Below are 12,225 nucleotides of genomic sequence, written 5' to 3' on the forward strand. Positions count from 1 at the left end.
CTCTCTCTGTCCCAGGTCATCCTAGCGATGGAGAGCATGCGTGCTGTGGTCTACCTGTCCGTCTGTCTGTCCGTGCTGACATCACTCTGTCAGGGTCAAAGGTCAGCCGACAGCCAGCTGCAGTCTGCGTCGGACGAGCCGCTCCTCGGACTCACAACCAGCGAGCTGGTGAGTGGCCTCAGCCCGCCGCCGTAACCCAGCCTGGGGTTAAACCTCAGACCGCTCAGGGTTAAATGTCTGATAATAAATGACTGAATCATCCCAAACTCTCTGAACTTAAACAGTTACTGAAAGTTAGAGAGGAAACATTATTGATTCTTTATGTCATTCAACATTATTGATCTATTGAGTCTAAAGGTTCTGATTCAGCTCTCATCCATCGGAATCTTCAGGAGTTTTAGATTCAGAAACGATCAATAAGGCTGAATGACGATCATTCTTTATATATTATAAGGTCAGTGCAGAGCGCAGCCCGAGGGGCGGAGCTCCATCCACGCTGCATCTCCTGCTGTCAGGACGTCTGTCCGCCATGACAGCACACATCGTTTATTGATTCATTTATTTATATTATGGATCCGTGAAAAGAAAGAACGCTCCAGGTCGATCCATCGATAATAAATAAACCGTGTTTAAACAAGAATTTTATGAAATGTATTTTGACCGGAGCGCCCGTTTTTATTGTAATGATCAGTTATCAATAAACATATATATTGATAATGAAGGTGATTATTGCTTGTTCCTCTTGTGATGGATAAATACGACCTAACAAAACACACACATCTCTGTGTCTCTGTGTGTGTCTGTGTGTCTCTGTGTGTGTCTGTGTGTGTCTCTGTGTGTGTCTCTGTGTGTGTCTCTGTGTGTGTCTGTGTGTCTCTGTGTGTCTCTGTGTGTGTCTCTGTGTGTGTCTCTGTGTGTCTGTGTGTCTCTGTGTGTGTCTCTGTGTGTGTCTGTGTGTCTCTGTGTGTCTCTGTGTGTGTCTCTGTGTGTGTCTCTGTGTGTCTGTGTGTCTCTGTGTGTGTCTGTGTGTGTCTCTGTGTGTCTCTGTGTGTGTCTCTGTGTGTGTCTCTGTGTGTCTGTGTGTCTCTGTGTGTGTCTGTGTGTGTGTCTCTGTGTGTGTCTGTGTGTGTCTCTGTGTGTGTCTGTGTGTCTGGTCTCTGTGTGTGTCTCTGTGTGTGTCTCTGTGTGTCTCTGTGTGTCTCTGTGTGTGTCTGTGTGTGTCTCTGTGTCTCTGTGTGTGTCTGTGTGTGTCTCTGTGTCTCTGTGTGTGTCTGTGTGTGTCTCTGTGTGTCTTTGTGTGTGTCTCTGTGTGTCTCTGTGTGTCTTTGTGTGTGTCTGTGTGTGTGTCTCTGTGTGTGTCTCTGTGTGTGTCTGTGTGTCTTTGTGTGTGTCTCTGTGTGTGTCTCTGTGTGTCTCTGTGTGTCTTTGTGTGTGTCTGTGTGTGTGTGTGTGTGTGTGTGTCTCTGTGTGTGTCTCTGTGTGTGTCTGTGTGTCTTTGTGTGTGTCTCTGTGTGTGTCTCTGTGTCTCTGTGTGTGTCTCTGTGTCTCTGTGTGTGCGTCCAGGCGGAGGCTCTGCAGGGTGTCCTGGATGCTGACAGCAGAGTGGGTCTCTCGGTGGAGAAGAAAGCCAGCGTCATCCCACGGGTGAGAAGATGATTGACAGCTGCCACATCTGAACCTACTTTTATTATAATGCTAATGCTAACAATAATGCTAGCTGAGACCAGGCAGCTCCGTTCAGACAGACAGGCAGAGACAGAGACAGAGACAGAGACAGAGACAGAGACAGACAGACAGTCTTTGTGCTTATTTGTTTGTTTGTCTGGACTTCATATTATAACACTGTGTAATCTCCTCTCTCTCTCAAAGCAATTTCCCCATTGTGGGACTAATAAAGGTTTCTTAATCTTAATCTCCTCTCTCTCTCTCTCTCTCTCTCTCGCTCAGTGTGATGTGGGCGAGCGGTGTGCGATGAAACACGGCCCTCGGATTGGTCGGCTCTGTGACTGTCTGCGAGGGACGGCCTGCAACACCTTCTTCCTGCGCTGCTACTGAACGCTCACACACATTCTCGCTGCTATACTTGTGAGGACCCGAGCCCCCCCAAAACCCACAGGCAGGTCTGAGCCGTGTACCGGACCACGCCAGCGGTCCTCACAACGATAGGAGTCCTGTATCCGCCGTGTCTGCATGTTTTTAAGTGTTTTAAGGTTTCAGTGTCCGTCCTTCAGATTCATTTATTTTGTTAATAAAGATTCTTCATAAAGCTGCACGGCTCCAAACATTTCCTCCTTTACAGAGTCACCTGACTGAGTCACCTGACTGAGTCACCTGACTGAGTCAGAGTCACCTGACTGAGTCACCTGACTGAGTGTGAGTCACCTGACTGAGTGTGAGTCACCTGACTGAGTGTGAGTCACCTGACTGAGTCTGAGTCACCTGACTGAGTCACCTGACTGAGACTGAGTCACCTGACTGAGACTGAGTCACCTGACTGAGTCACCTGACTGAGTCAGAGTCACCTGACTGAGTGTGAGTCACCTGACTGAGTCACCTGACTGAGTGTGAGTCACCTGACTGAGTGTGAGTCACCTGACTGAGTCTGAGTCACCTGACTGAGTCACCTGACTGAGTCTGAGTCACCTGACTGAGTCACCTGACTGAGTCGCCTCTGGGTTAAAAACATATTTCTGAGGGCAGTGCTGTAATTCTCAGCCTGACCTGATGGTGGCAGTGTATACAGCAGTGCGTCTGGTTGTCGTGGTAACATGATGCTGCAGCACCTGGGTGCCGGCTTCGCTACAGAATAGCATGGCCTTTTGATACCGGATGGTTTCCGTGGCAACAGCTCTGCAGATGAAGGTGCCGTGAGGGAGGAGGAGCCTGAGCAGTCACTTCCTGTATCTGTGTGTGTGTGTCCACATATTTCGGACCTGCTGTGAGGAGTTCCTGTGACTTCACAGCTGTGAACGCACACGGACAGCTTTATCTGCTCTCACCTGATGTTCCCCTCCAGCTGCGTTTTCATCAGCTCAGCTCGTCCAATCAGAGCACAGCGCTCTCGGATGCGGAGAACCTTTGGTGGAGCTTATCAAGCAGCATCACAGACAGGGTGGCATTTAGCTCCCAGCTTCCAGCCGCACAGATAAGACGCTCATTACTGAGCCCACACAGAGGACAGAGACACGGGGACTTCATTACAGTCTGTCCTCTAACACATCAACACGATGACACACACTCTATCATTTATAAATTACTGACAACTGGCACGGAGCTGATGAAACACTTCCTGTCCCAGTCTGTCTCAGCATCAGGACTATACAGAGCAGAGAGACGCTCAGCGGCCTCATCGGGTCTGAGCACGCTCAGAGAGTCCAGCAGGACAGATGCTGAGAAACAGAGTCCCAGGTCTCAGGTCTCCTGTCCTCCGAGACCTGGGAGACCAGGAGACAGAGAGACCAGGACACAGAGAGACCAGGAGACAGAGAGACCAGGAGACAGAGAGACCAGGAGACATGGTGTCTGTGTGAAGTGTGATGGAGACACTTCAGGTTGAGCTCCTCCTGCAGCAGAGGGCGCTGTGACAGGCTTTAATCTGTGTACTGGGTCAGTTCAGAGGACTGATGGGGACAGGAGGTCTCTATAGGGGCTCTGCTGCTGCTGGCTGATGTGTCCAATCAGCGCGGAGGATGCTGTGACGTCACTGACAGTTATAGAACGGGTTTTAATAAATAAACTGTATTTACAGTAGAAGACAGAGGGAGCTGATCAGAGCTACTGTCTGCTTTGTGTTTCCGGTCTGCCCCCCCCGACTTTATTTTGAAGCGTGACCCGGAAGTCGCGCGTGCTGTGAGCCGGAGCAGCTGCGGGGAGAAGATGTCCGGACTCCAGGGGCTGAAGGCTTTTATCAGCCAGCGGCTCACCGCGGCGCTGGACGACATCCTGGGACACTTCGACAGAACCATCAGGGAGTATGAGGAGGAGCTGGACCGCCGCCACCGGGACCTGCTGGACGTGGTTCTAACGGCGGACACGAAGCCGAGCAGAGCAGGTCGGTGCTGCTAAGCTAACGCTAGCTGACAGCTGTTAGCTAGCTGAGCTGGTGTGTGAGCTCCTGCATGTGTCATGTGATCAGACCTGTTGTTTATTAATGACGTCAGTCGCATCAATACATGTTGACATGGATCTGAACAGGGTCGCTGCCTCCTCGGCTACATGCTAACACCCACAGAGGCTCGTCCTCAGTCCTGCTCGTCTCTACCGGTCATTAGTTGTCCCCATGCAGGAGACATGAGTCGGTCCCTGGTGGACTGCGGTCAGGCGAGACGCACCGGAGATTTCCGGGTCATGAGGTCAGACCAGGTCCAGATGTGGTCCTGCTTTTGGTTGAGAGTTACATTCACAGCTGAGGTACTGCTCTGATGCTTATGGGGGGACAGGCTAACAGGCTAACAGGCTAACAGGCACCAGGACTTTACACGGTGCAGTGAGTGTGTGGTTTCAGTTTCTGTGATGACACACTGTGAAGGCTGCAGCTGAGATGGAGCTGACACCAACACAGGCTGAGCTCAGACCAGCAGAGCGGGTTCTACAAAGACTTCCTGTTTGTCGGAGCAGCAGAAGTGGACCTGAGCTGTGTGCTGGTCTCCTTAAGAAGAACTGAAGAGATGGACACAGACTGTAGCAGCTAGAAGGACCGGATCTGACCTGGATCTGAAGTGGATCTGACCCTGGATCTGACCCTGGATCTGACCCTGGATCTGAAGTGGATCTGACCCTGGATCTGACCTGGATCTGAAGTGGATCTGACCCTGGATCTGACCTGGATCTGAAGTGGATCTGACCCTGGATCTGACCTGGATCTGACCCTGGATCTGAAGTGGATCTGGCCCTGGATCTGACCCTGGATCTGACCTGGATCTGACCCTGGATCTGAAGTGGATCTGACCCTGGATCTGACCCTGGATCTGAAGTGGATCTGGCCCTGGATCTGACCCTGGATCTGACCTGGATCTGACCTGGATCTGACCCTGGATCTGAAGTGGATCTGGCCCTGGATCTGACCCTGGATCTGACCTGGATCTGACCTGGATCTGAAGTGGATCTGACCCTGGATCTGACCTGGATCTGACCCAGGATCTGGCCACAGGAGGGCGCCCCTTCCCACTGAGCAGAACATCAAGCTGCACTGAACCCGTCCCTGTGTGTTTACACTGTTACTGTGTGTTTGAACCTTTTCATTTGTTCCGGGTCTTGTTTTCGTTCTGATGTGAAATAATCCGGTGTAGGAGTTCAGACGCTGATTATATTTCAGTTCACAGAGTCTTATACACACATCTGTCATCGCTCCAGCAGACAGCAGCAGCACTGTCCGGGTCCTCAGGGGGGCCAAGAGGCCTAAAGAGGCTTCTTTAGAACTCACTTCATGTCAAACTACAAATAATGACTCACTTTAAAACCTGTTCATGTTATTATCACTGCTGTAATAAACAGAGAAACTCATGTTGTCCCCCTGTGTGTCCTGCAGATGTCCAGCAGGTCCTGGTTCCCTCTGAGCCCCAGCGGTGGAGCTACAGTGTGGACCGGGAGGAGCAGGAGGACGCACGTGTTAAAGAGGAGCAGCAGGAGGAGGCGTGGACACATCCTGACGTGGCGGGGTTTCCCTCCTCTCCTGTGAAAGACGATGAAGACAAACCTGAGTCCTCACAGCTTCATTACCGCCAGCGTGCCCCCTGCAGAGAACCAGGACCGGCCCGGCTCTTTGGTCCAGAATCAGAAGCAGAGACGGAGCTCAGTGACGAGGACTGTAGACAGAGCAGAGGACCTGGGAACCAGGACGACGCTCCTGTGGCCGAGGCGGGAAAAAAGTCTTTCATCTGCTCCGAGTGTGGACGGAGGTTCGGTCGGAAGGACAGTCTGCGGAGACACATGCGGTTCCACACTGGAGAGAGGCCGTACAGCTGCTCCATCTGCGGGAAGCGGTTCTCCCAGAGGCCAAACTTAATCCGCCACCTGAGGTGTCACTCAGGAGAGAAGCCCTTCAGCTGCTCCTTCTGCGACACCAGCTTCGCCGTGCGCAGCGCGCTGGTCAACCACCTGAGGATCCACACGGGGGAGAAACCCTTCAGCTGCCTGCACTGCGAGAAGAGCTTCACCCAGAAAGGAGGCCTGAAGAAACACATGACCGTGCACACGGGGGAGAAACCGTACAGCTGCCCCGTGTGCGGGAAGAGCTTCTCTCAGAAGGCCAACCTGACGTACCACTTCTCCGTGCACACCGGACAGAAGCAGTTCAGCTGCAGCGTCTGCCACAAGCGCTTCACGTGGCAGTCGCAGGTCAAAAGCCACAAGTGTGTCGGAATGAGCGGCGCCTTCGCGGTGGACGAGCGGCCTTCGGGTCAGACAGGAAGTGAGCGCTTACAGGGGCTGAAGTGTAAACAGTGACGTGTCAATAAATCAGAATAAAAGCTCATCAAGACGTCAGCGTGCGTCTGTTCTGTGATCAACACCCAGACGGCAGAGAGAGGGAGAGAGAGAGAGGGAGACAGAGGGAGAGAGAGGGAGAGGGGAGAGAGGGGGAGGAGAGAGAGGGAGAGAGAGACAGAGGGAGAGGGAGAGAGAGAGAGGGGGAGGGAGAGAGGGAGACAGAGGGAGAGAGAGAGAGGGAGAGAGAGAGAGGGGGGAGGGAGAGAGAGAGAGGGAGAGGGAGAGGGAGAGAGGGGGAGGGGAGAGAGGGAGACAGAGGGGGAGAGGGGGAGGAGAGGGAGAGAGAGAGGGGGAGGGAGAGAGAGGGAGAGAGGGAGAGAGGGGGAGGAGAGGGGAGGGAGAGGGAGGGGGAGGGAGACAGAGGGAGAGAGAGGAGAGGGAGAGGGAGAGAGGGGGAGGAGAGAGAGGGGAGAGAGAGACAGAGGAGAAGATGAGAGAGCGAGGGGGCGGGAGAGAGGGGAGGAGAGAGGGAGAGACAGAGGGAGAGAGAGAGAGGGAGACGAGGATGAGAGAGAGGGCGAGGGAGAGGGGGAAGTAGAGAGGACCAGAGGGAGAGAGAGGAGGAGGTGATGAGGAGCAGTGAGACAGAGGAAGGGAGAGAGATGAGAGGGGAGGGAGGAGAGGGAGAGCAGAGGGAGAGAGAGAGAGGGGAGGAGAGAGGAGCGAGAGGAGGAGAGGGAGGAGAGAGAGGGGGAGGGAGACAGAGGGAGAGAGAGACAGAGGGTGAGAGAGAGGGAGAGAGAGAGAGGGAGAGGGAGAGAGAGAGGGGGAGGGAGACAGAGGGAGAGAGAGAGGGGGAGGAGAGGGAGAGAGAGACAGAGGGAGAGAGAGAGGGGAGGGAGACAGAGGGAGAGAGAGACAGAGGGTGAGAGAGAGGGAGAGAGAGAGAGGGAGAGGGAGAGAGGGGAGGGAGACAGAGGGAGAGAGGGGAGGGAGACAGAGGGTGAGAGGGGGAGGGAGACAGAGGGAGAGAGAGACAGAGGGTGAGAGAGAGAGAGGGAGGGAGACAGAGGGAGAGAGAGAGTCTGATGGATACAACACGTCTGTGAGATGTTTCTATGAAATTAAAACAGCGTTTAATCAGATTACAGCACGAGTAGAATAGAAATACTCGAGCTGGGACGTTTCTATTGCAGCAGCAGAAATCTGAGAAGAACGTAGAGTCTCCTCCGGTCACTGCAGTCAAGAGTTCAAGACGAAGAAGGTATGAGACAAAGCCACAGACTGTATGAGCACTGGAAACATCTTCACATTTATTAAAATAAAGAAACTCATGGGAAGAAAGACGTGAGACAAGTTCATCTAGAAGAGTCTTTTATAATCAAAGTAAACAGAAAGTTTCCATTTGTGTGATTAAAAAAATCTGAGAGAATATGCAAATTTACACGAAACCTCAGAAATTCAGGAGATAAATATTTACAAATCTGTAAGATGAAAGTGCTGAATGTACGAGAAGCGTGTTAACTCATGGTGGATGGATCCACATAGAACTGTCAGATTTATGAGACGACTCCTCACACTTCAGAGATCTGTCTTTAGAAATGTTTCTGATCACAAGGTTCATAAATACTGGAGCATGGAGTGTTCACAGGTCACTCCTCACTGTAGAAGACAAAAACTTTAAAAGATGAATGTCATAAACGTTCCAGGTCAAAGATGAGCAGCCGTCCATGAAGCCTTTCCACAGGTCAGGACCGCCTCTCTGTCTACTTCCTGTCTCAGGAGGCTTTCTGAAGACGGTCCAGTGAGGACAGCTGGGGCTGGACGGGTCGTGTCTCTGGGTCAGACGCTCGTCACAGAACGAGCAGCTGAGCGGTTCTTCAGTCTGGTCGTCCATCAGACAGGAGCGTCCTGATTGGTCGGACCTCCTGCTGCTGCTGGATCCAGACTGCAGCTCCTCTCTTACCGTGATGCTCTGATGGTTTTTTAATGTCAGATTGATGTTTTTCTCTGCAGCTGGTCTCAGACGAGCACTGGGATGGTGTCTCTGTGGACTTCCATGTGTTTGGTCAGACTTCCCTTCTGTCGGTACCTCTTCCCGCAGATGGAGCAGCTGAAGGTGGCCTCCCTGCGGTGGACCGCCATGTGCTGCTTCAGGTTCCCTCTCTGAGCGTAGGTCTTCCCGCAGACGGAGCAGCTGAAGGGTTTCTCCCCGGTGTGGATCCTCATGTGCACCTTCAGGTTCCCGTTCTCAGTGAACCCTTTCCCGCAGACGGAGCAGCGGAAGGGTTTCTCCCCTGTGTGGATTTTCATGTGTTTCTGCAGACAGCCGTTCCAGGAGAAGCCTTTTCGACAGACCGGACACCTGAACGGCTTCTCACCGGTGTGAGACCTCATGTGGGCCCTCAGCTGGCCCCTAAACCCAAACCTCTTCCCGCACTCAGAGCAGCTGAAGGACTCCATGCAAGCATTAAAGCTGGCAGGCTCAGCAGTGCTGGCTGCTAAACCCGGTTCTGGATCTGGATCTGGCACAGAGTCCTTGTGCTCTTGAGGAAGACACTCGTGTCTGTTGAGCTGATGGAGCCATGTGAATCTCTTCCCGCAGATGGAGCAGCTGAAGGTGGTCTCCCTGCGGTGGACCGCCATGTGCTGCTTCAGGTTCCCTCTCTGAGCGTAGGTCTTCCCGCAGACGGAGCAGCTGAAGGGTTTCTCACCGGTGTGGATCCTCATGTGCACCTTCAGGTTCCCGCTCTCGTTGAAGGTCTTCCCGCACTCTGAGCAGCTGAAGGGTCTCTCTCCGGTGTGGATCCTCATGTGTTTCTGAAGGCGGCCCTGCCACGAGAAGCTCTTCCAGCACATGGGGCAGCGGTACGGTTTCTCTCCCGTGTGACACCTCATGTGTAGCCGCAGGTACGCCACAGAACCAAACCGCTTCCCGCACTCGGAGCAGTGGAAGGATCTGTAATCACCACAGCCGAGGCCGCCGCTTCCTCCTGCACCAGAACCCCAGGTGTCCCCGCAGCCTGCGGGGTCAGGCTGCAGCTGTGGCCCTGCTCCTGGTTCTGGTTCTGACCCCGCTCGTCCCACAGACTCTCTGTTGTCCTCGGTGTGGCTGTGATGGAGCGGAGGATCTTCTTCTTCAGTCTTCACAGGGACATGACAGGACACAGTGACATCCACCTCCTCCTGCTCCTCCTTCACCTGTGGGGGCTCCCTCTGCTCCTCCTGCTCCTCCTGGTCCAGGCTGCTGCTCCTCTGCAGCTCCTCCTCCCTCATTAACAGCTGCTGGACATCTGCAGGAGACACTGAAAGACACAGGTGAGACATGAGACGAACATGTGGAGACAGAGACACTTCACAGCAGCTACATGTAGCATCACAACTGGAGTTAGCTGGGACATTTGCTAACGTTAGCTTCAGTCTGTAACACAGTGACTCTTCTGCTGACACACACACACACACACACACACACACGGGACACAAGGGACGGGACAGAGCAGGCCATGTGACACAGAAACAGGAAGCAGCTCTTCTGCTCAGCTATTAGCTGTTTACGGAGTGTTAGCTAAGGTTAGCTTAGCAGACACAACCAGAGCACCGACCTGCTCTGCTCGGCTTCGTGTCCGCCATTAGAACCACGTCCAGCAGGTCCCGGTGGCGGCGGTCCAGCTCCTCCTCATACTCCCTGATGGTTCTGTCGAAGTGTCCCAGGATGTCGTCCAGCGCCGCGGTGAGCCGCTGGCTGATAAAAGCCTTCAGCCCCTGGAGTCCGGACATCTTCTCCCCGCAGCTGCTCCGGCTCACAGCTGGATGACGAGCTCTTCTTCTTCTACTTCTTCTTTTTCTTCTTCTGTCAGCGCAGCTCGAGAAGCAACACGCGAGCCCTTCCGGGCGACGCTTCAAAATAAAAGCACTGTTTCCGGTCCCTTTATGTAAATATGATGAACATGTTCCCAGTGTGGGACACAGCTGCAGTGTGTGTTTTGGACAGAGGGGGCGCTCTGTGCTGGTGTCTGATGAGGGCTTAGATTAAAGTGTTCTCTGATTCTCGGTCCTGGTTTGATGTTTGTGTTGTGTTGTCTTTAGTGAGTCTTTTAAGTTGTGGTGACTCCCTTTTTAACCACTGGGTGGCAGCAGAGACCGCCAAACACACGGAGCTGCTCCTGTGTGCCAGAGGAGGAGGACAGGACAACAGGAAGCCTCAGAGACACAGGGACAGAGAGCAGAGGGAGACTCAGGACTGGGAGCACTGGTTTGTCCTCAGTGTGTGTGTCCCTGGACTCTGGGAGCCCTGCCTGGCCTCACAGGTCACAGAGCCCGCCGTCCTCCACTGGTCCACAGAGAGCCTCAGGGTGCTGCTCCCCGTTCTGTCCGTCCACCTTCCAGGACAGGGTCCAGTCAGAGGGGAAGCCTCTGTCAGCCAGGCACAGCAGCGTGGCCTGGCCCTTCTGCAGCTCCTCTTTGGAGGGGGGCAGCACCGTCAGGGAGGGGGGGACTGGACCCACTGGAGGAGGAGGAGGAGGAGGAGGAGGAGGAGACAGAGAGAGGACATGAAGACAGAGAACAGAAAGTCCAGCTGCTGGTCCTCAGAGGGGAGGAAACTGCTCCTCACTGTTTCACTTCCCTCTCTGAGCTCGGTAACCACGGCAACAGACAGGTTTCAGTACTGAAGGTCAAAAGCTCCTGAGGGTCATGATGATGGTTCTAATGAGGATTTAAATGTTTAAACATACATTTACAGTTTTAGGTTTTTATGTATAAATTCTTTTTGTTTTATTTATAATGATATTTTGTTAGTTTCTTTATTAATTTGTGTCGTTTATTCCCTAAAGCGACCTCTGGCGTTCACAACCTTTTAGCACAACCTCCTCAGCTTCCGTAGCTCCGCGCTGCTCCTGTCGTCGCTCGCAGAGCTCCGTGTGTTAAATTTGATGCTTTATGATATTGTCTCTGATGTATGAGCTGAAAGACTTCATGTTTGACACTTCGTCAGTGTGATGGAGCGCCGCAGAGTCATCTATGACGTGTTTTGATCGATCGTATCGATCGTACTTTAAGCTAGGCTACTTTAGCGCCATTTGCCCTGCGCGGCATGGGGCGCGCCCCCGCGCCGCAGAGACAGGTATTTCCTCTTTCACCACTTTTACCTGTGCACTGTTAGGAGCTGAGACATCACACAGGCAGCGTGTGTGTTCTGTTGTCTTCTCCAGGTGTGTGTGTGTGTGTGTAGTTAGCTTTCTGTGTGTGCCGCCTCGTTTCATCCAGCAGGGGGCGCTGATTGTATTCTCTGTTATTGTTCCACTGAGTGTGATGGTGTTTTTTTATATTGACATGTATATGACAGATGCTGCTGTATGTGGAGGAGCTGAGATGTTGTGGATGGTGGAAGGTGGAGGGTGGAAGATGGAGGGTGGAGGGTGGAAGATGGAAGGTGGATGATGGCGGGTGGAGGATGGAAGGTGGAGGGTGGAGCCGGCCTTCTTCAGACGGCCCGATGGCAGACATGTGTCCTGAACTCGTCCTGCTCTGTGTGACCAGCTGTTACATCATCAAACACGATTTCACAGATTTATGTTCTAAAAATGTATAAAACATCTAAAAATATCCAACTCAGAGTGAAAGACATGTTAAGAAGTGTTAAATCAGACATGTGAACATTGGAACAGTGTGTGTGTGTGTGAGTGTGTGAGTGTGTGTGTGGGAGTGTGTGTGTGTGTGTGTGTGTGGGAGTGTGTTTGAGGCAAATATTAACTTTGTCCAAAGTACGTTACTGCTCCTGAGTGAATGTCAGCACAGTTA

The 12,225-nt window shown here is 52.8% G+C and overlaps 3 protein-coding genes across 4 annotated transcripts in view; 2 read left to right on the forward strand and 1 right to left on the reverse strand.

Annotated features, from left to right (window-relative positions):
- cart4 (cocaine- and amphetamine-regulated transcript 4) overlaps positions 1–2,055 on the forward strand; it is a 2,524-nt gene extending 469 nt beyond the window's left edge. Inside the window, exons 2-4 of the mRNA XM_028428231.1 lie at positions 16–168; positions 1,564–1,644; positions 1,948–2,055. Of these exons, the coding sequence (XP_028284032.1) occupies positions 28–168; positions 1,564–1,644; positions 1,948–2,055 (330 nt within the window). The 5' untranslated portion in view covers positions 16–27. The remainder of the gene's footprint in view (positions 1–15; positions 169–1,563; positions 1,645–1,947) is intronic.
- A 1,782-nt stretch (positions 2,056–3,837) lies between these two features.
- Positions 3,838–6,478, forward strand: LOC114449474 (zinc finger protein 771-like). Its single transcript, XM_028427184.1, has 2 exons — positions 3,838–4,051; positions 5,528–6,478. The coding sequence occupies exons 1-2, from the start codon at positions 3,877–3,879 to the stop codon at positions 6,442–6,444; spliced, it is 1,092 nt and encodes a 363-aa protein (XP_028282985.1). The 5' UTR covers positions 3,838–3,876; the 3' UTR covers positions 6,445–6,478.
- Positions 6,479–7,907: 1,429 nt separating this feature from the next.
- On the reverse strand, positions 7,908–10,317 carry LOC114449037 (gastrula zinc finger protein XlCGF57.1-like). Of its 2 annotated transcripts, none has more exons than XM_028426381.1 (2): positions 10,029–10,317; positions 7,908–9,719 (listed from the first exon to the last, which is right to left on the reverse strand). In XM_028426381.1, the coding sequence occupies exons 1-2, from the start codon at positions 10,201–10,203 to the stop codon at positions 8,449–8,451; spliced, it is 1,446 nt and encodes a 481-aa protein (XP_028282182.1). In that variant the 5' UTR covers positions 10,204–10,317; the 3' UTR covers positions 7,908–8,448. The 2 variants fall into 2 exon arrangements, with proteins under 2 accessions (XP_028282182.1, XP_028282174.1); XM_028426373.1 differs by having other exon boundaries at positions 7,908–9,731.
- Between the last annotated feature and the right edge of the window lie 1,908 nt (positions 10,318–12,225).

This window comes from Parambassis ranga, chromosome 2, assembly GCF_900634625.1.
Source record: "Parambassis ranga chromosome 2, fParRan2.1, whole genome shotgun sequence".
Lineage (NCBI taxonomy): Eukaryota > Metazoa > Chordata > Actinopteri > Ambassidae > Parambassis > Parambassis ranga.

What these genes read in the sequence shown, in the direction of transcription:
- LOC114449474 (XM_028427184.1), top strand. Translation starts at nt 3,877, where the DNA reads ATGTCCGGACTCCAGGGGCTGAAGGCTTTTATCAGCCAGCGGCTCACC. An exon ending in CACGAAGCCGAGCAGAGCAG is followed by an intron (nt 4,052 to 5,527) that starts GTCGGTGCTGCT and finishes TGTGTCCTGCAG; the next exon opens with ATGTCCAGCAGGTCCTGGTT.
- LOC114449037 (XM_028426373.1), bottom strand. Translation starts at nt 10,203, where the DNA reads ATGTCCGGACTCCAGGGGCTGAAGGCTTTTATCAGCCAGCGGCTCACC. An exon ending in CACGAAGCCGAGCAGAGCAG is followed by an intron (nt 9,732 to 10,028) that starts GTCGGTGCTCTG and finishes TGTGTCTTTCAG; the next exon opens with TGTCTCCTGCAGATGTCCAG.